The following is a 27,213-nucleotide window of genomic DNA, read 5'->3' as shown; positions in this document are numbered from 1 at the left end:
AAAGCCAAGTATCCCGTACATCATCTTGATCACCTTCTCTGCCGGTCCTGTCGCCTTCATGGATCAGTGGACTTGCACACAAAGCTTCCTCTGATCCTCTGTGCTTTCTATGGTCTTGCCATTCACTCAGTGTATTCCCTTGCCTTGTTAGTCCACTCAAAATATCACCTCACCTTTTAGAATTACATTCCAATCACTTTTCAGCTTGTTTATATTGTCCACTCTAAGGTTTTCCTCTGTACTACTTACCACACGACCCAGTTTTGTGTCCTTAGTGAATTTAACTGATTAAATCTCCTCTGTTCATTTTTATGATTTAATTCTGCTCGACTTGTCTCAGCAACACTGGATGGCGGGATGGGACTTTTATTACCAATGCAGGAAAAGACATACCGGCGTCTTCTGATGTTACAGAACGCTCTCATCACGATGATTCCTCATCATGCAGGCCTCAACCCTAAAGCATTCAGGTAGGAAGAATGTAACTTTTTGCCCAGGTTTTTCCCAAGTGGAGTTCTGAGCTGATGTTTTGGTGTTGAGCTCTTACACAGTAGCAACTGTTAGAACTTGGACTGTTATAATGGCTGTACCCCTGCTTCCTCAGTTCCTACAGAGGGGTCATAAGAGAAAAATTGGGAAATACTGCTTTAGCTCCTCTCACTTCAATATTGCTTTTCATAATTAATTTTCAAATTGTCATCATCTTCAAAAATAAATCCAGCATTTTTCATCTAATTTATTTCAAACCTTGTCTTGCTGGCCAAATACAGGTGCAAGAGCTGAAAATGTGTTGCTGGAAAAGCGCAGCAGGTCAGGCAGCATCTAAGGAGCAAGAGAATTGGCGTTTTGGGCATGAGCCCTTCAGGACATTTCAGGCTCATGCCCGAAACGCCGATTCTCTTGCTCCTTGGATGCTGCCTGACCTCCTGCTTTTCCAGCAATACATTTTCAGCTCTGATCTCCAGCATCTGCAGTCCTCACTTTCAAATACAGGTGCAGCTTCTCTGAGAAAGCTGATTTGGTAAGATTCAATCTGAAAGCCTCTAAAACCTAATCAGATCGAAGTCTGTAAGTTAGCTCGCTGAGCTGGGAGACTTGTTTTCAGACGTTTCGTCATCATGACTAGGTAACGTCATCAGTGAGAGTCTCTGATGAAGCACTGGTGGTATGTCACACCCCTCTATCTATACGTCTTGGTTTCTTAAGGTGGGTGATGTCATTTCTGGTTCTTTGTTTAAGGGAAGGTAGGTTGGGTCTAAACCAATGTGTTTATTGGTAGAGTTCCAGTTAGAATGGCATGCCTTTAAGAATTCTCGTGTGTGTCTTTGTTTCGCCTGTCCTAGGAGATGTGTGTGTTGTCCCAGTCAAAGTGGTGTCCTTTTGTCAGTGTACAGGAACTAGTGAGAGTGAGTCCTGTATTTTGGTGGCCAGTTGGTGCTCCTGTATGTTGGTGGCAAGTTTCCTGCTAGTTTGTCCAATGTAGTGTGTTTTTTTTTTACAGTTCTTGCATGGTATCTTGTAAATGGTGTTAGTTTTGCTGGTTGTATTTAATGGATCCTTTTAGTTTCATTAGTTGCTGTTTAAGTGTGTTGGTGGGTTTGTGGGCTACCATGATGCTATGGGGTCTGAGTCATCTGGCAGTCATTTCTGAGATGTCTTTGATACAAGTTAATGTGGCTAAAGTCTTTGGTTGCTTTGTAGAACATACTGCAATACAGCGCGGAACAGGCCCTTCGGCCCTTGATGTTCCGCTGACCTGTAAACTAATCTGAGCCCATCTGCCTACACTATCCCATCATCATCCATGTGCTTATCCAAGGATTGTTTTAATGCCCCTAATGTGGCTGTGTTAACTACATTGGCAGGTAGGGCATTCCATGGCCTTACCACACTCTGCGTAAAGAACCTGCCTCTGACATCTGTCTTAAATCTATCGCCCCTCAATTTGCCGCTATGCCCCCTCATACAAGCAGATGTCATCATCCTAGGAAAAAGACTCACTGACCACCCTATCTAATCCTCTGATCATCTTGTATGTCTCTATTAAATGGCCTTCTACTCTCCAATGAGAACAGATCCAAGTGTCTGCTTGTTTGGGTTGGTTTCTGAGGAATTGGCAGATTGGGTGCCCGTTTTTCTTGAAAACATTTTGTAGGTATTTTTCTTGTCGTTCTCGGGTGCTGCAGTGTGATGTAGCTTGTGAAAGTAATGTTTTGATGCAGCTCTATTAGTATTGGGATGATTTGCTTCTGAAGTTAAGTATTTGGTCTGTTTGTTGTTTTTCTATAGACACTGGTTTGAAGCTCTCCATTAACTGTACGTTCAACTGTCATGTCTAGGAATGAGAATCTGTTGTCCTCCTCTTTTGTGAATTTTATGCCTGTCAGGATATTGTTGATGGTGTTGTACGTTTCCTCTAGTTTGTTCCGTTTTGTAATGGCAAAGGTGTCATCCATGTAGCGGACTCAAAGTTAGAGTTGAATAGATGGGAGGGCAGCTTGTTCAAATCTCTGCATTACTGCTTCTGCTATGAGCTCTGATATTGGTGATCCCATAGGTGTTCCATTGACTTGTTTGCAGGTTTTGTTATTGAAGTGAAGTGGTGAGGCACAGGTGATGCCTGTGTTTCTTTGGCCAGGTCGATGTTAATTGCTGTGAATAGGGCTGTAACGTCAAAGGAGACCGTTATTTCATCCTCTTCTATCTTGGTGTCTTTGGTGTTTCAGCAATTCTTGGGTGGAGTGAATGGAGTGGCATGAATCTTCAATTAGGTGGTTTAGTTTTTGGTGGAGTTCCTTGGCTAGTCTGTATGTTGATGTCCCACGTAGGGAAACTGTGGGTCTGGTAATGTGTAGAAGCGTGGTGTGTTGGACCCATCTGGTTTCATATTTTGGAAGTCTGCCCTTTTAAATTCTCCTGATTTTTAACAAAATTCTGTGAGGAAGGATGAGACTCTGTTTAGTAGTTGTGGGGTCAGGTCTATCACCACCTGCTGGTAAGTTTCAGTATCTGCAAGCAGAGCATTTGCCTGTTTAAGATTGTTGAATTTGTTTAAAATAGTCACGCGTCCCTTATCTGCAGGAATTATTACAATGTTTTTGTCTTTAAGTCTTTCTAAGGCGTTATTCTTTTGAGCATTGAGTGTGTTTCCTTCCTTTCTTTTGGCTTAATGTGGGTGCAATAGCTTGTCTTATGGTCTGCGATGTTTCCTCTGAAAGACCTTTTACTTTTTAATGTGGATTCAGATGCTGCGAGGAAGTCCTTTCTATTCACGTCTTTGTAATTGTAGTTTAACCCTTGGACTAGGACTGCTTTTTCTGTATCAGTCAGTGGATGGTCTGAAAGATCTTTTAATCCAAGCATCAGTGTTGTGTGAAATGCATTTTTGTGTGAGGTTATCTAACTTAACTTGAAGTGCGAGTTTTTTTTTCTTTTTCTGTGTTTGCTGTTGTTTAAAGCTTGTGGTGCATTCGAATACATTTGTCCATTCGCAGTCTGTCATGTACTGAACAAAGTTTTTTGGCACAAAATCTCCCGGTTGTATTTATTGGAGTTGGTTGTGAACATGGTTTATTATTTCTTTAAGCATCCTGTGGCTGTTTTGTTCTGCTGTTTTTTTTTGGCTAGTGGCAAAATGGTATCATGGTAGGCCAGAAACCTACCAATACACTTAAACAGCAACTAAAGGATCCATTAGATACTACATCAAAACAAACATCACTTACAAGATACCATGCAAGAATTGTTAAAAAAAACGCTACATCGGACAAACTAGCAGGAAACTTGCCACATGGATGCAGGATATTAGCCACCAAAAAAACACGACCCACTATCACTAGTTTCCATACATATAAAGAAGGACACTACTTTGGGAAACGCACACTAAACCGAGGACAGGTGAAACAAAGACTCAGAAGAGAATCCTTAAAGTCATGGAATTCTAACCAGAACTCTATCAATAAACATATCAATTTAGATCCTGCCTACCTTCCCTTGAAATAAAAACTGGAAATGACATCACCCACCTTAAGAAACCAAGCCTTATAAATAGAGAGGAGGGACATATCACCAGCACCTCACCAGAGACTCATTGATCATGTTACGAAACGTCTGAAAACAAATCTTCCAGCTCAGCGAGCAAACCTGCGTATCATCAACCTGAGCTATAAATCTTCTCAAAAATTGCTAATCTCTTGAAAATCAAAACTGACACCAAATTATTTTTGTATGTGGTGATTTCTAATGCTTCTTTATAGGGGAGGTATTAAAGATAGGGAATGGACTACTTTTTATAAATTCTGTACCTCCCAAATACGCTCAAGACAGGTACAGCATGGAGTTAGAGATGGAGTAAAACTCCCTGCACACTCCCAGACTGAGGTTTTATCCTTGATCTGAATCAGAATTTTTTTTTTCCATATCAGTAGTCTTTATGATCTGACTGAGAATGGCCAAATATTCCACAGAGTTATGACTTTAGATCAAGCAAGAAAGTGAAACCATGTCTGTTTGGACATAGCATAAGTCAATTAGTTGGTTTTATTAATGACAAAGTACAGTAAGTTACACATCTCCACCTTTATTGTAGTAGGATATCTATTGGAGTCCTGGTGAGTTTTCAATAACTTAAGAATTATTAGAAATTAACTTATTGTGAACTCCACTAGTAGATGGTGATATTCTACCATGTACATTCCACTCTCACTGAAATGGTTGTTTTTGTAGAATTTTACATCACACTTTAATTAAATATTAATAGCTGAAACAGACATGTTTACTCCAAATGAGCTGTAGTTCTTCAAAAAATATTTGGTTTTGTAAATTTTATTAACTTCTGCTGACTTGCATTCCCCTCTGGAATCACAACCACCAATAATGTCCCGGCTTATTCTTTTTTAGCCTCACTTTAAAAATGGTCTGGTTATTGTTGCTGTGGGAGTTTGTTGTGCTTCATTAGTTGTTAGAGTAATCACACTTGAGTATTTTATTGGCTATAGATTGTTTTAAAAAGAAGATGCCTGAAATTATGAAAGGCATTATATAACAACAGATCTTACTTTAAAAAAAAAATTGTTGGCTACTATCTTATAAGAGCGCACACTCTGACCTCTGTACTGGGCTAGTTTGTAGCCTAATATTAGCATGAATCGATAACTAGATAACACAGATCGATATAAAGTGGTCTGTGATCACCCTTGTCCCATCCAGGTCCCTCTTTCCCCTTTATCAGCCATCACCAGTAGTCTATCCTTCAACCCAGCTACCTAACCTGTGTGTGCCGTTGTTGGTATTAACTGCAGGTATGAGACTAGTTTCCATGTGTGCTCCTGACCCCTAGCTGCATATCCCCATTGTGTCAATCGGTCTTGTGACCACTCTAAATGTGATTCAAAACATATCTACTTGTTGAGTTTTGTTTATCCTTCCTAATCACAGTCCATGGGACCTTGTGGAACCTTTATTGATATTTGTACTGTATCCAGCGAGGTAGAAAAAAATGTGAAGCTTTGCTGTTGAATTTAAATTAGCTCCCTGACATGTCATCCAAATAATTCACTCTGGTAAGCTATTAGAACACCAAGGGATAGTGGCATGTTACAAAACTTAAAGTAAATTAAGAAATAACCTGTATTTCTATAGAACCTTTCAAATCCTCAGGATCTACCAAAGTGCTTTTGAAGTGCAGTCATTTTAATATAAAAAAGTAGTTGCCATTTGACAGCAGCAAACTCCCACAAAAAGCATTGAGAGGGAGAGCGGTGTGGTGGTCACGTCATTTTACTCCCAGTCATTGATTATGGTCCAGAGTTTAAATATTGCTAAAAGGGGTTTTAGAAATTGAATGTTTTGTCTTGCACTAATCAGAACAATGACACCAAAACGGGCTTGGAGAAAAACACTTTGATATAGAATCATGGTTAGGCCTTGATTGGCATGGAAATACAATCTTAATTCTCTGACAAGTGCAGGACAAAAAGCTTCAACTTCTAGTTTTCTTTTAGGATGAATCCAACATCTAGGCTAATGCTGTGGACGCACTGATTCAAATTCTGTTGCATCATATGGTGGAATCTAAATTCAGTTATAAATTCTGGAATTGAAAGCTAATCTTACTAAAATTATAACTGCTGATGTTTTCAGTGATTTATTGTTTTAAAATCAAACACTAAATTACTAATATCCTTTTGGGCAGGAGTGTACTATCCTTACCTTCTCTGTCATTGTCTACATGTGACTCCAGACCCACAATGTCATTAACTCTGAACTGCCCAGCAAAATAGTCAAGCAAGTTACTTGTTGATGGGTAACATTACTTGCCAACATGAAAGAATGGACGACTACAACTGTTTTCTGTTTGTGGGCTGTGTAATGACCTGGACAAATCGCCCACAGGGTTCTTCAGCCCCATACTCCGTGCCCCAAGGCAGGTTTAAAGTGTCCACCTAGTTATGCACACAAGTTTCTGGAGTGAGACTTGACCACTTTTGATTTTGAGAATAATACTACACGTGATAACTTTCTCTCCCCTTCACTTTGGTGCCACAGGATGTTGCGCTGTGATCGACGAGCTCTGCAAAATGCAGTGCGGAACATTCTGGATGGGGAGCTGCTCAATAAGTTTTTGTACCTCAGCACCATGGAACGCAGTGAGCTGGCCAAGAAAATAGGCACAACACCTGATATGGTGAGTGTAGCAGCAAACACAGACTCCGCTGAAGTTTGCAGTTCTGGTTTAGGATAACCAGGATTGACACTGTTGGTAGCATTTGACAATCCTGTGATACCCTCAGTAACTGGGATCAGAGGCACTCATGCAGATTGAATAACAGAACTGCTGGATACTGATTGGTACCTTGCTCCTGATGGGAAAGGTCCAAGAAATTCCAAAGTTCTCTTACTCTGGCAAGTTCAAGTATGAGTGTCAACAAGCATCTCTGGTCGCAGAGGTTTGTCAATATCCAGTGCGAGTTTCTCCTCTTCTAGCCACTACCTTTGCTGATCCCAGATAACCCAACAGACTTAGGTCCATCCTCGTTTCTGGGACTCTGCTTTATCTAGGAATATATGTAACGGTTTGTGACTTTCTGACAATTGGTGTTTCTTTCAGATTTTGGAAGATGTGCTGGAGATTGATCGAGTTACTGCCCATTTCTAATGCAGGATGAACCAAGAATCGGACATTTTGCTGATGAAGCCATGCAACCTTTAAACCCTCAAGTTTCCTTTTTAAAACTGAACTCAACACAGACAGTGGGGTAAAGCTGAGGATGTTGTGATTGAATACAGCACTGCAACATGCAGTTTTTATTAATTTTCAATGTTTATACAGATTAGTTTGAATGTATTGTCTGTTTTTCATACTTAAATATTTTGTAATGCAAATAGGGTAAAAGAATTTTTTTAAGATATGCAGCATTATTTTTTTAACCTCTTCCTTCTTCATAGCCCTAATTGTGTGAACATCTTGTAAATATCAGGAAAAACAAGGACTTCCTCTTACAAAAGCAAAGAGTTTGCTTTCCACCACCAAAAGGTCTTCTCTGTATTGAATTGATGGGATAGCCATTGAGATTCACAGGACTACAGGGAGTTGCTTGAACGCAACCTGTGATCCCATCTGTGTTGTCTATGCTTGGCTGGTTGTGTTATCTAGTTATGCTAACTAAAACTATCTAATTATTTATATTGATTGCTGTGAAGTTTCAGCTAACCACCATCTGAACTAAATGCCTATTGATGAACATTACCTTGAGTTTATTCTTTACCTGGGAAATAGAAAAGCAGAATACGAACTGGAACTATGACTTCTCTAATGATGAGGCGTATAGACCATAAAATCAGCTGTGTCAGCATAGAGGTTAATTCCGGAGCAATGACTCTCGTTCTTTCTGGTTTGGAAAATCCTTGTTTTTTTTTAAATCGGAAAAGAAGTTTAAAAGATACAGGGCTAAATCTTCAGTGTACTTTTAGTCTCAAATGTCCAGGCAGCATACAAGGGCCTGGCAACGTAGATTGTGCTGCAGCTCAGTAATTAATTACATCTAAAGAGTTTTGGAGGAACAAAGAGGATATGACCAATGGAGTGAATGTCAATAAAAAAAATCTTTATTTAAAATATATTCAGGATGCAGGATCTCAGGGAGAAGGTTTCCATTTTCCCTACTGACCACACCGATGGGAAGTGCACCGAGCTGCAGCTCCTGTGAGGGAGCTGGTAACGTCATCCGAAATGCTGAGCACTTCATAGATAAGAGTTTTAGTGAGGTGGTCACACCTAAGGTGCAGGTAGAGGGTAGCTGGGTGACCACGAGGAAAGGCAAAGGGAGTAGACAGGGAGTGTGGCCATTCCCCTCAAAACAAGAATACAGTTTTAGATACTATTGAGAGGGTTGACTGGTCAGGTGAAAGCAACAGTAGCCAGTGGCAGAATGACTGGCTCTGGGGCACAGCAGGAAAGGGTAAAGTTAAACAGTACCTTTTGTGACAAGAGACTCAATAGTTAAAAGAACAGACAAGAGATTCTGTGGCCACAAACGGGGATCCAGGATGGTGTGTTGACTCCCAAGGTGCCAGGGTCGACGCCGTCTCAGAGCAGCTGCAGAACATTCTCAAGGGAAATTTCATTGGTAGAAATAGATACGTGGTCCTGTGGACTGAGCTAGGAAAAAAACAGGACCTCGTTGGCAGTAATTTCTAGATTACTTCCAGGTCATGTGCTAGTGAGGGTAATTACAGGAAGATATGACAGATGAATGCATGGCTAAAGAATTGGTTCGGGGGCAGGGATTCAGACTTTTAAGTCATTGGAATGTTTTCTGTGATAGATGTAACTTGTTCAAGAGGGACTGGTCACCTCTGAATTAGAGGGGAATCAATAGCTTGGCAGCCAGGTTTGCTAGAAGGGAGGGTTTAAACTAGATTGGCAGTGGGGTGGGTTCCTCTATAGCAGGGAGGCAAGTGCGAAGCTAGAAGGAGGTACAGTAATCAGAAATAGTAAAGTAAGAGACAAGTCCAGCTGGAACACGACAGGCAGCAAGAATGCCTGTTGGATTAAATTACACCTATTTCAATGCAAGAGGACTGAGAGGTAAGGCAGATGAACTCTGCATAGATAGATACCTGGAATTGGGATATTCTAGCCATTACAGAATCATGGCTAAGGGATGGACAGGATGGCCGTTAATGTGTCTGTGCCAGGGTCCAGGGGAGGGGAAGTTGCATTTTTGAGTGAGGTGAGTATCACAGCAGTAACCAGAGATGAAATAACTGAAGAATCATCCAGTGAGGCTTTGTGGGTGGAGCTAAGAAATAAATGGAAACGTTATTGGGGTTGTACTATAGGCCCCCAAATAGTCAACAGGAATTGGAGGAACAAATATGCGGGGAGACTTGCAGGAGCAATATGGTTGTCAAAGGGGATTTTTTAATTTACCTAACATAGACTGGGACTACCATAGCATTAAGGATTTAAATGGCGTGGAATTTAAGCACGTTCAGGAAAGTTTCCTCAAGCAGTATATAGAGGGTCCTACTCAGGAAGGGATAAAACTCAACCTACTCTTGGAAAATAGGGCAGGACAGGTGACAGTGTGGCAACACTTTGGGACCAATGACCATCGTTCTATTAATTTTAAAATAGTTACGGAGAGGGACAAAACTGGTTCACAGGTTCAAGTTCTAAATTGGGGCAAGGTGAATTTTGATGGAGCTAGTCAGGAGTTTGCAGAGGTTGATTGGAGTAGTTTGCTGACTAAGGGATCTCTGGCAAGTGGGAGGCCTTTGAACTCTGGCTATCTCACTTTTAAAGTCTAAGTTCCTGTGAGGGTGAAAGGTACAGTTGACAACAGTAGGGAATCCTGGCTATTGAGGCATTTAGAATTAATCAAGAAATGAAGGAGGAAATTAGGAGGGTGAAAAGGGAGCATAAGAGAGCCTTGGTTGAGAAGATTAGGGTGAATCCAAGTATATTAAAGGAAAAAGGATAATAGAGACAGAATAGGATCCCTCAAGGATCACATTTGTAGAACCGCAGGAGATGGGAACTTGGGGAAGTTTGTGGCAATATCTTGGCAACTGTCCATACCACAGGAGGTGCTGAGTGTATTAGAATAATGAAGATGGATAAGTTTCTTGGTCCTGACCAGATATATCCGAGAACACTGCAAGAGACCAGAGAAGAAATTGCAGGACCCCTGACTAATTGTTAGCCACAGGTTTGATTATGAATTGTCAGCATGACTTTGAGAGTGAGAGATCAATTTTTTTTTAAGTCCTTAGATGAAGTGACCAGGAAGGTTGACGAGGGCAGGGTAGTAAATATAGTCTATATGGATTTTGGTAAGGTTCCACTTGGTAGGCTGCTCTGGAAGGTTATATTGCGTGGAGTCCAGGGGGAAGCTGGTAAATTGGATACACAATTGGCTGAGGGTAATAGTGGAAGGATGCTTGTCAGACTAGAGGCCTGTGATTAGTAGAGTGCCTCAGGGGTCAGTGCTGGGTCCATTGCTATTTGTTATCTATAACAATGGTTTGGTTGAGAAGGTACAAGTCATGATTAGTAGGTTTGTAGATGACATTAGAGTGGAAGCTATCATGGACAGTGAGAAATTGCAGCAGGACATTGATCCACTGGGGAAGTGGGCCGAGAAATGGCAAATAGAGTTTAACATAGATAAGTGAGAGGTCTTGCATTTTGAAAAGTCAAATCAAGCTAGTACTTTCATGGTGAATGGTCAGGCCTTAAGGAGTGTAGTGGAACAGGGGGAACTTGGTGCACAGTTATCTGAAAGTGGAGTCACAGGTAGACAGCAGTAGAGAAGGCCAGCACACTGGCCTTCATCAGTCAGGGTACTGAGTATAGAAGTTGGGAAGTTATTTTGCAGTTGTACAGGATGTTAGTAAACTGGAAAGAGTGCAGAAGAAATGTAAGGATGTTGCCAGGACTAGAGGATCTGATTTATTGGGAGAAGTTAAGACTTTAAGACTGTTGGAGATTGAAGGGGGAATCTTATAGAAGTGTATGTGATCAGAGAGGCATGGATAGGGTGAATGCACTTAGTCTTTTTCCCAGGGTTGGGGAATCAAAGACTAAAGGGCATCAGTTTAAGGTTAAAGGGGAAAGAATAAAAGGGAACCTGAGGAGCAACATTTTGTAGAGGGTCGTATGCACATGAAATGAGCTGCCAGTGAATATGGTTGAATTGGGTACATTAACAACATTTAAAAGATATTTGGACAAATATGTGGATAGGAAAGGTTTAGAAGGATGTGGGCTAATGATCTAAATGGTGTTAGCAAGAATGGACAGTTTGGTCAACATGGACCAATTTGGGCTGAAGGGCCTGTCTCCATGCTGTAGGGCTCTATCAAAAGTCATTCAACATTCAAGTAAGTTGTTGTGGTTCTGCTCGCCGAGCTGGAAGTTTTTGCTGCAAACATTTCGTTCCCTGGCTAGGGAACATCATCAGTGCTGTTGGAGCCTCGTGTGAAGCGCTGCTTTGATGTTTCTTCCGGTATTTATATTGGTTTGTTCTTGCTGCTTCCGGGTGTCAGTTTCAGCTGCAGTGATTTGTATGTGGGGTCCAGGTCGATGTGTCTGTTGATGGATGTTCTTGCCGTTTCCGGGTGTCAGTTTCAGCTGTAGTGGTTTGTATATGGGGTCCAGGTCTATGTGTCTGTTGATGGAGTTTGGGGATGAATGCCATGCTTCTAGGAATTCCCTGGCTGTTCTGTGTCTGGCTTGTCCTATGATAGTGGTGTTTTCCCAGTCAAATTCATGTTGCTGGTTGTCTGAGTGTATGGCTACGAGAGATAGCTGGTCGTGTCGTTTTGTGGCTAGCTGATGTTCATGGATGCGGATTGTTAGCTGTCTTCCTGTTTGTCCTATATAGTGTTTTGTGCAGTCCTTGCACGGTATTTTGTAAACTACGTTAGTTTGGCTCATGCTGGGTATTGGGTCCTTTGTTCTAGTGAGTTGTTGTCTGAGCGTGGATGTTGGCTTGTGTGCTGTTATGAGTCCTAAGGGTCGCAGTAGTCTGGCTGTCAGTTCTGAGACGCTCCTGACGTATGGTAGAGTGGCTAGTCCTTTTGGTTGTGGCATGTCCTCGTTCCTCAGTCTATCTCTTAGGCATCTGGTGATAAAGTTGCGTGGGTATCCGTTTTTGGCGAATACCTTGTATAGATGTTCCTCTTCCTCTTTTCGCAGTTCTGGTGTACTGCAGTGTGTTGTGGCCCTTTTGAATAGTGTCCTGATGCAGCTTCGTTTGTGTGTGTTGGGGTGGTTACTTTCATAGTTTAAGACTTGGTCTGTGTGTGTAAACTATGAAAGTAACCACCCCAACACACACAAACGAAGCTGCATCAGGACACTATTCAAAAGGGCCACAACACACTGCAGTACACCAGAACTGCGAAAAGAGGAAGAGGAACATCTATACAAGGTATTCGCCAAAAACGGATACCCACGCAACTTTATCACCAGATGCCTAAGAGATAGACCGAGGAACGAGGACATGCCACAACCAAAAGGACTAGCCACTCTACCATACGTCAGGAGCGTCTCAGAACTGACAGCCAGACTACTGCGACCCTTAGGACTCATAACAGCACACAAGCCAACATCCACGCTCAGACAACAACTCACTAGAACAAAGGACCCAATACCCAGCATGAGCCAAACTAACGTAGTTTACAAAATACCGTGCAAGGACTGCACAAAACACTATATAGGACAAACAGGAAGACAGCTAACAATCCGCATCCATGAACATCAGCTAGCCACAAAACGACACGACCAGCTATCTCTAGTAGCCATACACTCAGACAACCAGCAACATGAATTTGACTGGGAAAACACCACTATCATAGGACAAGCCAGACAGAGAACAGCCAGAGAATTCCTAGAAGCTTGGCATTCATCCCCAAACTCCATCAACAGACACATTGACCTGGACACCATATACAAACCACTACAGCTGAAACTGACACCCGGAAACGGCAAGAACATCCATCAACAGACACATCGACCTGGACCCCACATACAAATCACTGCAGCTGAAACTGACACCCGGAAGCGGCAAGAACAAACCACTATAAATACTGGAAGAAACATCAAAGCAGCGCTTCACACGAGGCTCCAACAGCACTGATGATGTTCCCTAGCCAGGGAACGAAACGTTTGCAGCAAAAACTTCCAGCTCGGCGAGCAGAACCACAACAACGGATACCCGAGCTACAAATCTTCAATCAGATTTTATTCAAGTAAGTACCATGATAACATTAATAGGTCAGAGGTGGGATTCTGTATGCTGAATAGCCTTACATGAATGACTTAAATTCTATCATGGTGCAGGTAAAGGAAGAGATAAGAGTTGAGGTTCAGAATTTTCATCCACCAACAAATTCCTGACTGATTTATTTCAGGACATCGTGTGATTTGTGTCATTTCAATCAAAGGATTGCAGACTATTGGCTCAAGAAAACTGCTCATTAATCTTATTGTTGCCAAACAGCAGTAACAAAGTTGAAGTTTCCATTCCTTCAATGGTGCACTGTGAGCAAACAGCTCCAATTTAGCCTGAAATGGTAGAGGCTTTTGCATGAGGGTTGCCAGTGATATGTTGACAGAAACCATGCCAGCTGAGTGAAAATGCCAGATTTCAGATCCCTTTGGCCAACCTTCCATTTAACTTTGAGCATTGCTCAAGGATGATGGCTGCTTGGTGAGGCAGTGGCCGTGGTAGTCAGACTCTGTTCTGATTTGAGGTAAGAAGAAACCAAAATTTCCAAACAAAAGGTCCAGTAGATTCTCGCACCTCTAACAGGATTTGAATTGACAGCCAGTTCAATGTTACTCCAGCAGGTAACTGTATAAATCTTCATCTGGCACAATCAGACCAAAGTAAATGAATAATCGGACGAGCATGGAGATTATCTTCATCATCACACTTTCTGACCTGAGGGATAAACAAAGTTTTATGTTACTAAATGCACCAAATCTATCCACAATTAGTTTTCTAATACTTCAACTTCACTCCCCCATGACCATTATCCCAATCAAAGAAATGGACATTATTCTTGAACCGTCACCCTCATTACAGGCACATAAGCAGAAATAGTACGAAAAACTCAGCAGGTCTGGCAGCATCTGCAGAAAGAAAGCAGTTAATGTTTTGACTCAGAAAAAGTTGGTGTATGTGCTGAAGATGGGGTTGTGGTGGATAGGGAAGACAGTGGGAGAGTAAAGCAGAGAGAGAGAATGAACAGTGGGGTAGATAAGGAATGGGTAAAGGTCAGCCTGGAAGAATAAATAGCTGCTATTGAGGATCATTAGTAGCTGACAATGGGTTGTGTGTCGTAGCAACCCATGTGATGACAAGGCCTGGGGAGTGGGAGGAGGTAAGTCTCAGGACTGGAGAAACTGTTTAAGCCTTAAAATTGTTGAAGTCAATATGAAGTTCAAAAGGCTGTAGAGTCCCCAAGGATGAAAATGAGGTGCTGTTCATCCAGTTTCCCAGGAAACCTGAGACTTACGTTGGCCAGTGTGTTGAAATGTCAGGCAACTGGAAGCTTGGTCTTAGTTTTACAGACAAAGTAGGTATTCTGCAAAGTGACTGCCTAGACTGCACTTTGTTTGTCCAATGTACCAGAGACCACTAAGCAGTGAATGCAGTAGACAGATGATCTATTCAGAAAGTTGTCAAAGGAAGGAATCGAATGAATATCTGGTGACAGTGGTGGTGGAAATGGTGGTTAATGATCCTCTGGCTGTGGATGCTGGTGGGATGGTACGTGAGGACAAGGGGGAGATTTTCACTATTTTGGGAGGGAAGACTATGGCTGAGGATCAAAGTGTGGGAGATGGGTTGAACCCAGCTGAGGGCTGTTAACCACGGTGCTGGGGAATCCTCGGCTGAGGAAGGTGGGCTGAGAGACTGCCTTGTCAAAGTTGGCATCAAAACAGATGAGATGGAGGTGAAGGAACTTGAGAGAATGGAACAGATTCTTTATAGGAAGCAGGCTGTTAGGATGTATAGTCATGGTAAATGGGAGTTCGATTTGTAGTAAATAATAAAAATGGTGAGCCTGTCCTCTGAAATGAAAAGATGTCAAGGAAGGGAGGAGTCAGATGGACCAGGTAAAAGTGAGAGCAGGGTGGGAATTGGAAGCAAATGAGATGACAGTAGCATAGTGGCTCAGTGGTTAGCACTGCTACCTCATAGCACCATGGGACCTGGGTTTGATTGCACCCTCTGGTGATTGTGCAAATTCCACACATTCTCCCCATATCTGCGAAGGTTTCGTCCAGATGCTCCAGTTCCCTCCCACTGTCCAAAGATGTGCAAATTAGGTGGATTGGCCATACTAAATTGCCCAGTGTCCAGGGTTGTGCGGGCTAGGTAGGCTGACTATTGGAAATGTGGGGTTACAGGGATGAGGGGGGGTCTGGGAGGGGTGCTGTTTAGAGGGTCAGTATGGACTCTGGGCTGAGTGGCCTCCATCTGCACTGGAGGGATTTGGAGAAGGGGAAAGTAGCAATGATATCATTGGTATACTGGGCAGACTAATGGGTAGTACTGGAACAAGGAGTGTTCCATGTGCCTCAGAGACAGGGATAGTACCTACATGAGTTCTAGTTATGCCAATTATAGGCCTTGGGTTTATTGGTTAAGGACATGAATGGCCTGAATTTCTGCTACCTAAGTATCCTTCCAATGGAAGTGCATTTGTGGGGACTGGGTTTGCTGATACATGCCCCAGCGATCATAGCATGCTGAATAGTTGAGCTGCTCAGGTCTGTTTCTCAGAGTAGTCTTTATAATAATCTCTGCCAGGCTTACCGGAGACCGATCTCAAACTGGAGGCTGGCCCACTTTATCTTTAGCCACTTGAAAGCACCAACTCTCCAAAATCCTTCAGTGTGTTTATTTGTTAACAGACTGTGTGCTTTAACCGCACTGCGAAGAAAGAGAGAGACATTGGAGTATGTCAGAAACATCAAACCTGTGTGAGAGATTATCTCTGAATGTGTATGATTCCTGACCTAGATGTGATAATTTTAAAAGCCCCAAATAACACAAGGGGCCAAGGAACTTTGGTTCAACCTTAGCTCTTGCAGATGGATCAAAGACACCAACCCAGTAAGCTTCAGATTCTTCATCTGAATTACTGGAGGGATATAGCCAGGATGACTGTAGCAGGCATTAACCAGAAAAATTGCTAATTATCAATTCCACAGAACTATTTAGTGATGTAAATATAGACAGTCTGATGAGTACGTTTGCAAACATTAAAACTGTACAGTTGTGAAGAGGCCATTTGGCCTATCAAGTCTGTACCAAATCTCTGAAGAGCAACCCTGCAATTACCATGGCTAATCCAACTAGCCTGCAAAACCCTGGACACTACATGGCAATTTTAGCAAAACTAATCCATCTAACCTGCACATGGTTTGATGGGAGGAAACTGGAGTATCCTCACACAGACACAAGGAAGAATGTGCAAACTCCTGAGTCAGCCAGGTCCATATCAACCTGCTACCATAATTGGAAAGATGGCTAAGTGTGGGCTGATTCATTTTGACGTCAAATGCAGGAGCAAAGTACAGAGGAACCTCAATTATCCAAATATCCGATTATCCAGCAAGATCCCAAGGTCCCGATGCTTGGCTAAACTATGTTATCAAGCATTCGATTATCCAGAATTCAATTAACTGAACAAATCACTCCCTGCCACGTCATGTCGGATTCTCATGCAGTAATTGGTAGGACCCTTTGAAACATTGATATACAGAGGGATCTTGCGTTAAAAGTCCACAGCTCACTAAGTGGCAACACGAATGGCTAAGGTGGTAAAGGAAGCATATACATGCTGGTCTATGGCTGGGGCTCAAGAGTGTAAGTGTTGACAAGTCACATTGTGGCTGCATTAAACTTTAACTAGGCCACATTTGGAGTATTGTATACAGCTCAGGTTGCCCATATTCTAGAAAGGATGTGGAGTCATAGGAGGAGGTGCAGAAGAGGTTTACCGTGATGTTGCCTGCATTGGAGTGTATTGGCTACAAGGACAAACTTGGATTGTTTTCACCATAGCATCAGAAGCTGAGGCGTAACTTGATAAAGTATATAAAGTTGAGGGGCATGGATAAGATAGGAGGAACTATCTGATTAGTTGAGAATGACATCATGTTTGGTGCAGAAATTAGGGTGACGACTGGCTTGGAGGGGAACTTGCAGGTGGTGGTGTATTTGCTGCCCTTATCCTTGTAGATGGTAGTTATGGGTTTGGAAGATGCTGTCTGAGGAACTTTGGTGAATTTCTGCAGTACATCTTGTAGATTATACAAATTGTAGATACTAAACACTGGTGGCGGATGTGCCAATCAAGTGGGCTGCTATATCCTGGATGGTATTGTGGGAATTGTGGCCATCCTGGGGAGTATTCCTTCATACTTCAGACTTGTGCTTTGGAAATGGTGTACAGGCTTTGCAAAGGCTGAATGTGAATTACTTAGTGCAGTATTCCTAGCCTCTGACCTGCTCCTGTAACCACAGGATTTACATCGCCGTCCCGTTGAGCTTCTGGTCAATGGTTATGCTTGAGATATTAGTGGGGCAAGACAGTGATGGCCTCTGCCCATCTAATGGAGTTACCATCAGTTTGATCATCTCTAATTGGAGATGGTTATTTCCTCCCATTTGTGTGGCAGAAATGTTACTTGAACACTGATGAAAAGTTGCTACAGTTTTCCTTGAGTTATTCTAGTCTTGTTAGTTGCTCATTGTTTCATATAGTAATTGTCTCACTGTTTGCTATATAATATTGAAAGTGAGCCTAAACTAATCTCCTGCACATCTCTACGATATCTAGTTGTGTTTCAAATAATTGAGTGGAACATTTCTAAATCTAAATGATGTTTGTCTGAATTTATCATTTGTTCATTCATTTCCCTGAGCCCACTCAAGTTAGTTTTGTGATTGCAGGTTGTCTGGAGCAGAAACAAAATGGGAATTGGACTACTTGTTAACCAAAAGCAGGAAGATCTTGTGTGCTCAACAAATCAATGCACTGTTTCTCTGTCACTGTTGGCAAGCCTTTTTTTTTCAAAAAAACCTTGTCCTTGGCAGAGAACGAGATTAGTGAGTTGAAACAGTTCTTTCCCTAGACTCAGAACTTTGCAGACGGACAAACAGCATGTATACACACCACACCTGTTCAGTTCAACAAAATAGGACCACACTTGTTTTAAGCAGTACAAGACAATTTATTCACTTTAGTAAATTGGATGGTATAGCAGCATGGTGGCTCAGTGTTAGCACTGCTGCCTCACAGCATCAGTGTCCCAGGTTCTATTCCAGCCTTGAGTGACTGTTTGTTTGTCTCTAGGGAGTTTGCACATTCTCCCCGTGTCTGCGTGGGTTTCCTCCCACAGTCCAAAGATGTGCAGGTGCATTAGCCAGAGGGAAGTGGGTCTGGGTGGGTTGCTCTTCGGAGGGTCAGTGTGGACTTGTTGGGTTGAAGGGCCTGTTTCCACACTGTAGGGAATCTAATCTAATCTAAAAATTACCAGAACCAGCAGGTTTGGTAATTGATCTTCAGGCCAATATTAGGGTTACAGGTGCTAAATGAACTGCAGAGAATCATCTGTAATTGTTAACTTTTGCTTAAAACAGGACGTGTGGAAAACAAAAAGTTGTTCACATCCTCTGCACCAAGGTCTAAAATTATCAACATAGCTTCTTTTAAAGTTAGATTAGTGGAAAATAGCTAAAAAATTATGTATGTAAGCTCATTCCTGTACCGCTTTCGAATTCAACTGCAAAACAAGACTCAACCATGACCGAGGTCAAGGATTCAAAAACAACATAAACACACTGCTGTTCATTTGGATGCAAATGTTCCTAGCTGTATCAGAAGTGCCAGTAAATATCAAATGAACAGGCTCTAGTCATCTTCACTAGTGACACCGGTGTATATTAGACCTGCAACTTAGTGGGCAAGTCTCCGCGAGCCCTACTCTGCTTAGTTCCTTCTATGTTTGATACTGGTATGACAATTCAAGGAATTAAGTTATGAGGGCAGATTGCATAAGTCTTTCCTGCATTTGGTTGGTTGCAGTCAACAAAGTGCACAGAAACAAGAAACACATGCTGCTTGAGGATAAGCAGCTCCTATCCGGAAAGCCAGTAGTTAATGGTACAGTAGTACAACATTTCTAGAGTTACCTTCTAGCCATCAGGACATATCGGTCAACAGGTGAGCCGAGGATGACGTTTATACAGCGGACAGTGTTGATGTTCCTGAAGACTAGCAACATGGGACGTGGTAGGTCCTTCAGCACCTGGATGATCCTGTCAAAATGATTGCTGGCCATGTCCTGCATGTAGGCCCTTTCCTCCCTTGTCATCATATTGGCCAGCTGGTAAGCTGTCTCCCGCATATTGATAGGTCGTTGCAACAGGATCTCACAGAACAGGAAGTAATCTACAAGGGAGGGGAAACGGTGGAGGAAGAACTTTTGAGTAAGAGTTACCATCTAAACTTATACAATTAAAACTCGAGCCTTGGTTAGTTGGAGAGCAGAGACCCCTGGGAATTCAGGTAGGTAATTCTTTAAAGTTTGCAACATATATTGATAGGGTGGTTAAGAAGGTATTTAGCATTCTTGCTTTCATTGCTGAGATCTTTTGAGTTGGGATGTTGGAGAGACCTCTTCTGGAGTATTGTGGTCAGTTCTGGTCACCCAGTTATAGGATGGATATTATTAAACTGGAGAGGGTTCAGAAGAGATTTACTAGGATGTTACCGGGAATGGAGGGTTTGAGTTATAAAGAGAGGGTGAATAGGCTGGGACTTCAAGGTGAAAGCGGGTACTGCAGATGCTGGAGATTGAGTAGTGCTGGAAAAGCACAGCAGGTCAGGCAGCATCAGAGGAGCAGGGAAAAAAAAATCAACGTTTCGGGCAAAAGCCCTTCATGAGGAATTCCTGGTTCAGACGTTTAAGGTGAATTGCAGGTGCATTTTTCCCTAGGGTGAGATATTTCGAGACAAGAAGGCATGTTCGTAAGTGAGAGGAGAGAGATTTAAAAAAAGACATAAGGGGGACATTTTCTACATTGGTGGAAGTGGTGCATGTGGGTACAGTTACAACATTTAAAAGACATTTAGATAAATGTTTGGAGGGATATGGGCTAAATACAGGCAGGTGGGACTAGTTTAGTTTGGGATCATGGTCAGCATGGACTAGTTGGACTGAAGGATGTGTTTTCATGTTGTATGAAGTTAAAAAATCACAACACCAGATTATAGTCCAACAGGTTTATTTGGAAGTGTGATTTTTTTAACATGGTCCACCCCAGTCTAACACAGGCATCTCCCCATTCGTGCTACATGACGATCTACAGAAATATGCTGAGACTTCGGAGGTAGATCAAATGCTTATGAATTATTGCACCAAGGAGTTTTTCCAATTAATCTAATCTCAAAGTGACTTATTTTCATGGAAAATTGAAGACTTATTGTTAGGATTCACCATAGCACCCCTGTGGACGGTGCCCTGGTGTTTATGCAAACCCTTTTCAGTTTTTATTTGCAACTTCTTTTCCAGTCTCAAAGTGCTCATGCATACTTATTTGTAATTAACTGCTAGCACTTTACAGATTCATAGAATTATTATAGCACAGAAGTTGGTCATTCAGCCCATTATAGCAGCTCCATTGCTCTTTTTCAGATAATCATTTTATCTCCTTTCAATTGAACCTTCAATTGGGCGGCACAGTGGCTCAGTGGTTAGCACTGCTGCCTCACAGCACCAGGGTCCCAGGTTCAATTCCAGCCTTGGGTGAGTGTCTGTGTGGAGTTTGTACATTCTCCCTGTGTCTGTGTGGGTTTCCTCCCACAGTCCAAGGATGTGCCAGTCAGGTGAATTGGACGTGCGAAAAATTGTCCATAGTGTTAGGTGCATTAGTCAGAGGGAAAGGGTCTGGGTGAGTTACTCAGTATGGACTTGTTGGGCCGAAGGGCCTGTTTCTATACTGTAGGGAATCTAATGTCAATCTGTCTCCACCACACATTTGGACAAAGTATCCTAGCCCTTAAATATTCATTATGTGAAAGGTTTCTCATCTAGCTTTTGTTCCCCTTATTTATTCCCTCAAATTTGAGTCTTCGTGTTCTCAGTCCTTTCAAAAGTGGGAATACTTACTATCTATTGTGTCCAAACCCTTCAACATTTATAGACTATTAGAACATTAAGCGCAGGACAGGCCCGTTGTCCCTTGATGTTGCACCAACCTGTCATGCCAATCTGAAGCCCATCTAACCTACACTATTCCATGTACATCCAATGTCCAATGACGACTTAAAGTTGGTGAATCTAGTACCGTTGCAGGCAAAGCATTCCATACCCTTACCACTGTCTGGGTAAAGAAACTACCTCTGACATCTGTCCTATATCTATCACCCCTCAATTTAAAGCTATGCTCCCTCATGCTCGCCGTCACCATACTTGGGAGAAAGGCTCTCCCTTTCCAAAGCTTTCACATCCTTCTTATAATGCAGTGACCAGAACTGTACACATTACTCCAAGTGCAGCCGCACCAGAGTTTTGTACAGCTGTCGCATAACCTCATGGTTCCAGAACTCGATCCCTCTATTAATAAACACTAAAACACTGTATGCTTTCTTAACAACCCTGTCAATCTGGGTGGCAACTTTCAAGGATCTGTGTACCTGGACACCGAGATCTCTCTACTCATCTACACTACCAAGAATCTTATCATTAGCCCAGTACTTTGGTCGGAGTAACCGGAATGCAAAGTGAATCACCTCACGCTTGTCCACATTAAACTCCATTTGCCACCTCTCGGCTCAGCTCTGCAGCTTAGTCTCTCTCTGTAACCTACAACATCCTTAGTCACTATCCAGAACTCCACCGGCCTTAGTGTCGTCTGCAAATTTACTAACCCACTCTTCTGCGCCCTCATCCAGATAATGTATAAAAATGACAAACTGCAGTGGACCCAACACTGACCCTTACAGTAAACCACTGGTAACTGGGCTCCAGGATGAACATTTCCCATGAACAACCACCCTCTGTCGTCTTTCAGCAAGCCAAATACTGATACAAACTGCTAGATCTCGACACAATCCCATTCTTCTGCATTTTGTACAATAGCCTACTGTGGGGAACCTTATCGAACGCCTTGCTGAAATCCATATACACATCAACTAGTTTACTCTCATCTACCTGTTTGGTCACTTTCTCAAAGAACTCTAAGGCTTGTGAGGCACGACCAACCCTTCACAACTATGCTGACTATCCCTAATCAAATGATTCTTTTCTAGATGATGATAAATCTCCTCTTATAACCTTTACCAACAAGTCACCAACAACTGAAGTAAGACTCACTGGTCTATAATTACCTGGATTGTCTCTACTCCCCTTCTTGAACAGGGGAACCACATTTGCTATCCTCCAGTCTTCTGGCACTATTCCTGTAGACAATGATGATTTAAAGATCAATGCCAAAGGCTCAGCAATCTCCTGCCTGGCTTCCCAGATGATCCTAGGATAAATCCCATCCAGCCCAGGGGACTTATTTTCACACTCTGCAGGATTTCTAATACATCTTCCTTGTGAACCTCAATCACACCTAGTCTAGTAGCCTGTATGCTACTCACATGCTTCTAATTTCTTTTTGTCCTCAACCTCTCAGGAGAACAAGCTATACTTCTGCAGTCTATCCTCATAACTGAAGGCCCTTATCCTTGAAGTCAGTGTTGCAAACTTTTTCTGTATTCTAGCTAAAGCCAAACCTTATTCCCAAGGCACAATGTCTAGAATCAAAGATAAATTTAGTTGAGGCTGATCCAGTGTTTTACATAAGTTCAAATCACCGCCTTATTCTTGTATTCTGTTGCTATTAATAAAGCCTAGGATACTGTAAGGTTTATTAATTACAGTGTCAACCCTTCTGCTACAAAATGCCCAGATTCTCCACTCTTTCAGCCACTTTAGCGGTCCATGTTCTTTCCACCAAAATGTATTACCTCACAATTCTTCCCATTGTCTACCTGTCTGTCCTTTTGAATTTCTAAATTATCATCCTCAAGTTTACAATACTTCCAAGTGTGTGTTCTCTCCAACCTTTGAAATTAAACTCCTTGGGGAATATCACAACAAACCTCCTTCCAGTCTGATAAACATTCATCAAGCACTGTATCCTGTCACTCAGCCAATTCTGTAACCATGTTGCTGTTGTTACTTTTCCCACAAGTTTGGTATGTGTATGTCACATCAACAGCATAGCCCTCATCATCAGTTTAGTACAACTTCAAAAAAGAAACTCAAGTTAGTTGAACATAGTTTTCCTTTACAAAAGCCACGTTATTTCATTAACTCATCCACATTTGCCTATTAATTTTGACTTGAATGTTTGTTTCTAGATGTTTCTCTATGGGCTTATTTAGGATTAGTCAACATTTAATGAGATGGTAACAAATGCAGTTTGTAGCATTGGTAGCCCCTTGGAGTCTTAACGACTGAAGTTATGGTCTGCTCCTCTGGAATTTCCACTCTTAATGTCCCTTAGGCCAGATGGGATATGTGCAAAGAAGCTGAGTGTCTTATCAAATTTAAGTACAGAAAGCCTCTTACATTGTACATGTATGCTGTTCAAGTAGGATTTCTGCACACAGTCTGTGAATTCCAATTCCATTTGTTATCAAGACAATGAGCACAATGTTAAATATCTCCATTCTTCTTTATGGCTTTGAAAAAGACTGATTTAAGTTCTAGATTGCATTTTAAAGAAAAATAATAGTAGTAGAAGACAGTATTGTTAAAATACAATTATTGTCCAAAAATATTTTTCCACTTAGAGGAGAATGCAAATCATAAGGCCATAGACATAGAAGCAGAAATTAGGCCATTCAATCATAGGTAATAGGTTTTTCAACCCCATTTTCCTGCTTTCTCCCCATAACCTTAATTTTTGGTTGCCAAGATGATCAATCTTTCTTCTAAATATATTCAATAACCTGGCCTCTGTGGAAATGAAATCCTGTTTTCTGTTAAGGGTCATTGATAAATTAATTGGCATCATATAGGGTAGAACAATCTGAGCTTGGTAGTTTACAGATATAAAATAATATTGCCTCTACAACATCTCCATCAAACACTCCTCAACCTAAAGGATGGAGGGTGGTGATAAATCAGAAATGTGAATAAATCAAGATATTAGCAACCTTATTTATACAGAGGAATGGAACATTAATAGGTGAAGCATTATGCCAGATGACTAAGAGCTGTCGTTCTGATTCCACAGAGACTTAGCCCAGTGCAATAACAGTACTCTGAGCTATAACCACTGGCATAGCCAGTAATGAACACATCCATTGAATAAAGGGAAAAAACAACTTTATGGATAGAAAAATCACGTCCCTTACCTTTGACCCCCAGCTCATTGGCAAATTTCTTCATCGCAGCATCATTGAGCAGGATGATGGAACGCCAGAGTTTGCAGAGAGTAATCCTGTCCCTAAGAGTAAATAAAAAGCATCTGATAGACACAGGATCTAATCTGAAGGGTCAGCAATCACATTATCAAACATCCACAGCTCCTCCCTCCCCTACAATCTCTACCACTAAGTATCAACGTGCTGGCAACTGCTACAGGATCCATACCTCAAAGACATACTGAATTTCCTACCTTTCATACTTAACAGCATTTTGGGAGATTCTTCAGCACACATTGTAGTGATTGAAGTGGCAGCTCTCCACTTTCATTGAGTGACTTGAGGTGGCTATGCTGTTGTCTCTACTATCTCATTGGAGATTGGGGATTAAACTTGATATTGTATATTCTCCTTTAGTGGAGGAGTGATCATCCATATGTTGGTCTGAATTGAATAATTTAATTAATGAAAGACTCGAGATAAGAACTGGGAGTTGCTAGCCACAATCTTCCAATTTCTGCTTGAGGTCTAGAAAATTGAAAATTCACACCCTTGTCCAAAAAAAAAGAGAATAAACAAGACAAATTTTGTTTATTTTAGATGAGTTAGTTAAACATCAGTGGCAAGAAAACCTTGGAAAAAAATAGCATGAGATAATCTAAAATTGTCCAAGTCATTTGATTTTAAGACTAATAAAGGAGAGCCAGCTTAAATCTGTTCAGGACAAAAGTGTGTTTGACTAACTTGATTAAAAATCATTGAGATTAACAGAAGGTGGATGAGGCTGTTGTTATTGTTAAATAAAAACCTGAAAGAACTGCAGCTGCTTTAAATCAGAAAAGAAGCAATAACAACAGACAAAAACAAATTATTGGAAAAGCTCAGCAGATCTGGCAGTAACTTTGCAGAGAAATCAGTTAACGTTTTGGGTCGAGTGACCTTCTCTCCGACTTGCTGAGCTTTTCCAACAATTTCTGTTGTTGTATATGTGGACATTCAAAAGTATTTGATAAACTACTGCATGCTTTTGAACTCAGGAGGATAAAGGTGCAATAGCAGCCTGGATACAAACGCGAGTGGTTGTTTTGCCAAGCTGGATGGAATTTCAGTTCCCAAGCATATAGTACTAGAAACACAGTGGCTTTAAATGTACATTAATAACTTGGATTTTAAGATACAGACACAAAACACAAGTATAATAAACAGTGAAGAAAATTATATTGGATTTCAGGAGAATTTGGACAAATTGATGAAAAAGAGGCAAACTGAAATTCGACACAAAAACATGCTGAACAGTGCAATTAGCAAGTGGAGTGGGAGAACAATGACTGAGATGTACAAAAATCTTTTGAGAGACAAGTCAATAAAACAATTAATAAAGGATATTGAACACTGGGTTTTAAAAACAAGCAGAGAGTACAGAAGCCAAGGTGCTAAATGGACACAAACCTGGGTTTGGCTGCAGCTGGAGCAACCTGACCAATTCAGAGCACCACTATTTAGAAACTTTGGAGAAATTACCTAAGTAAACTCTGCAGTCATGATTGGTAATGGTCAAGTACACAACTTGCACCATAAATATTCCCATCCTCAATGATGGAAGACCCAGCACAGCAATGCAAATGGAAAGGCTAAAGCACTTGCAGCAATCCTCAGCCAGAAATGCTGACTAGATGATCCAACTCAACCTTCTCAGTTGTACCCAGCATCACAGATAGTATTCTTCAGCCAATTCAATTCACTCCAAGTGATATCAAAAACTCGTTGGAACCCCCAGAAACTGCAAAGGTAATGGATCCTGACAATATTTCAGCAATGGGACTGAAGACTTGTGCTCCAGCACTTGCTACTCCCCTAGCCAGGCTCTCCCAGTACAGTTACAAGCACCAGCATCTACCCAATAATGTGGAAAATTGCACAGGTATGTACTATACACAAAAAAAGGACAAATCTAACCAGGTCAATTAATAAATATACTCTTGGTCATTAGTAAAGTGACGTAAGGTATAATCGACAGGGCTATCAAACAGCACTGGCTCAGCAATAGCCTACTCAGTGATGTTCAGTTTGGGTTCTACCAGGGCAACTCAACTTCTGACCTCATTACAGCCTTAATTCAAACATGGACAAAAGAACAGTACTCCAGAAGTGAGGGGAGAGTGACACTCCTCGACATTAAAGTTGCATTCAACAAAGTATAGCGTTAAGGACCCCTAGCAAATTGGAATCAATGGGTATCGGGGGCAAACTCTCTGCTAGTTGGAGTCATACTGGTACACAAAAGATGGTTGTTGTTGCTGGAGGTCAGTTATCTCAACTCCAGGGCATCTGTGCAGGAGTTTCTCAGGGTAGTGTTCTAGGTGGAACCATCTTCAGCTGCTTCATCAATGATCTTCCCTCCATAAGGTCAGAAGTGGGGGTGTTTGCCAATGATAGCACAATGTTCAGCACCATTCATGACTCCTCAGGTAATGAAGCAGCCTATGTTCAAATGTGACCAGATCTGGACAATATCCAGGCTTAGGCTGACAAGTGGCAAGTAACATTCACAGCACACTAATGCCTCGCGTTGAAGATTTCCAATAAGAGACAATCTAATTACCGCCTCTTAACATTCAATGGTGTTACCATCACTGGATCCCCCACTATCAACATTCTGGGGGTGACCATTGACCAGATGTTAACTGGACTTAATACATAAAACACTGGCTACAAGAGCAGATCAAAAGGGTAGAAATACTTAAGTAACTCACC

At 41.7% G+C, this 27,213-nt stretch overlaps 2 protein-coding genes across 3 annotated transcripts in view; one reads left to right on the top strand and one right to left on the bottom strand.

The window, feature by feature from the left end:
- Nucleotides 1-7,744, top strand: part of cpsf1 (cleavage and polyadenylation specific factor 1) — a 167,762-nt gene extending 160,018 nt beyond the window's left edge. For both annotated transcript variants that reach the window (XM_060825237.1, XM_060825236.1), the window contains 3 exons: nucleotides 341-470; nucleotides 6,547-6,685; nucleotides 7,109-7,744. In XM_060825237.1, coding sequence (XP_060681220.1) covers nucleotides 341-470; nucleotides 6,547-6,685; nucleotides 7,109-7,156 — 317 coding nt within the window. In that variant the 3' untranslated portion in view covers nucleotides 7,157-7,744. The remainder of the gene's footprint in view (nucleotides 1-340; nucleotides 471-6,546; nucleotides 6,686-7,108) is intronic.
- Nucleotides 7,745-13,184: 5,440 nt separating this feature from the next.
- adck5 (aarF domain containing kinase 5) overlaps nucleotides 13,185-27,213 on the bottom strand; it is a 137,275-nt gene continuing 123,246 nt past the window's right edge. Inside the window, exons 12-15 of the mRNA XM_060825663.1 lie at nucleotides 24,451-24,542; nucleotides 19,227-19,485; nucleotides 15,840-15,956; nucleotides 13,185-13,955 (exon numbers count right to left, since the gene is read on the bottom strand). Coding sequence (XP_060681646.1) covers nucleotides 13,850-13,955; nucleotides 15,840-15,956; nucleotides 19,227-19,485; nucleotides 24,451-24,542 — 574 coding nt within the window. The 3' untranslated portion in view covers nucleotides 13,185-13,849. The remainder of the gene's footprint in view (nucleotides 13,956-15,839; nucleotides 15,957-19,226; nucleotides 19,486-24,450; nucleotides 24,543-27,213) is intronic.

The sequence above is a fragment of the Hemiscyllium ocellatum genome, chromosome 5, assembly GCF_020745735.1.
Source record: "Hemiscyllium ocellatum isolate sHemOce1 chromosome 5, sHemOce1.pat.X.cur, whole genome shotgun sequence".
Classification (NCBI taxonomy): domain Eukaryota; kingdom Metazoa; phylum Chordata; class Chondrichthyes; order Orectolobiformes; family Hemiscylliidae; genus Hemiscyllium; species Hemiscyllium ocellatum.
Note: the sequence above shows the minus strand (reverse complement) of the source record. Positions and strands in the feature narration are given on the sequence as shown.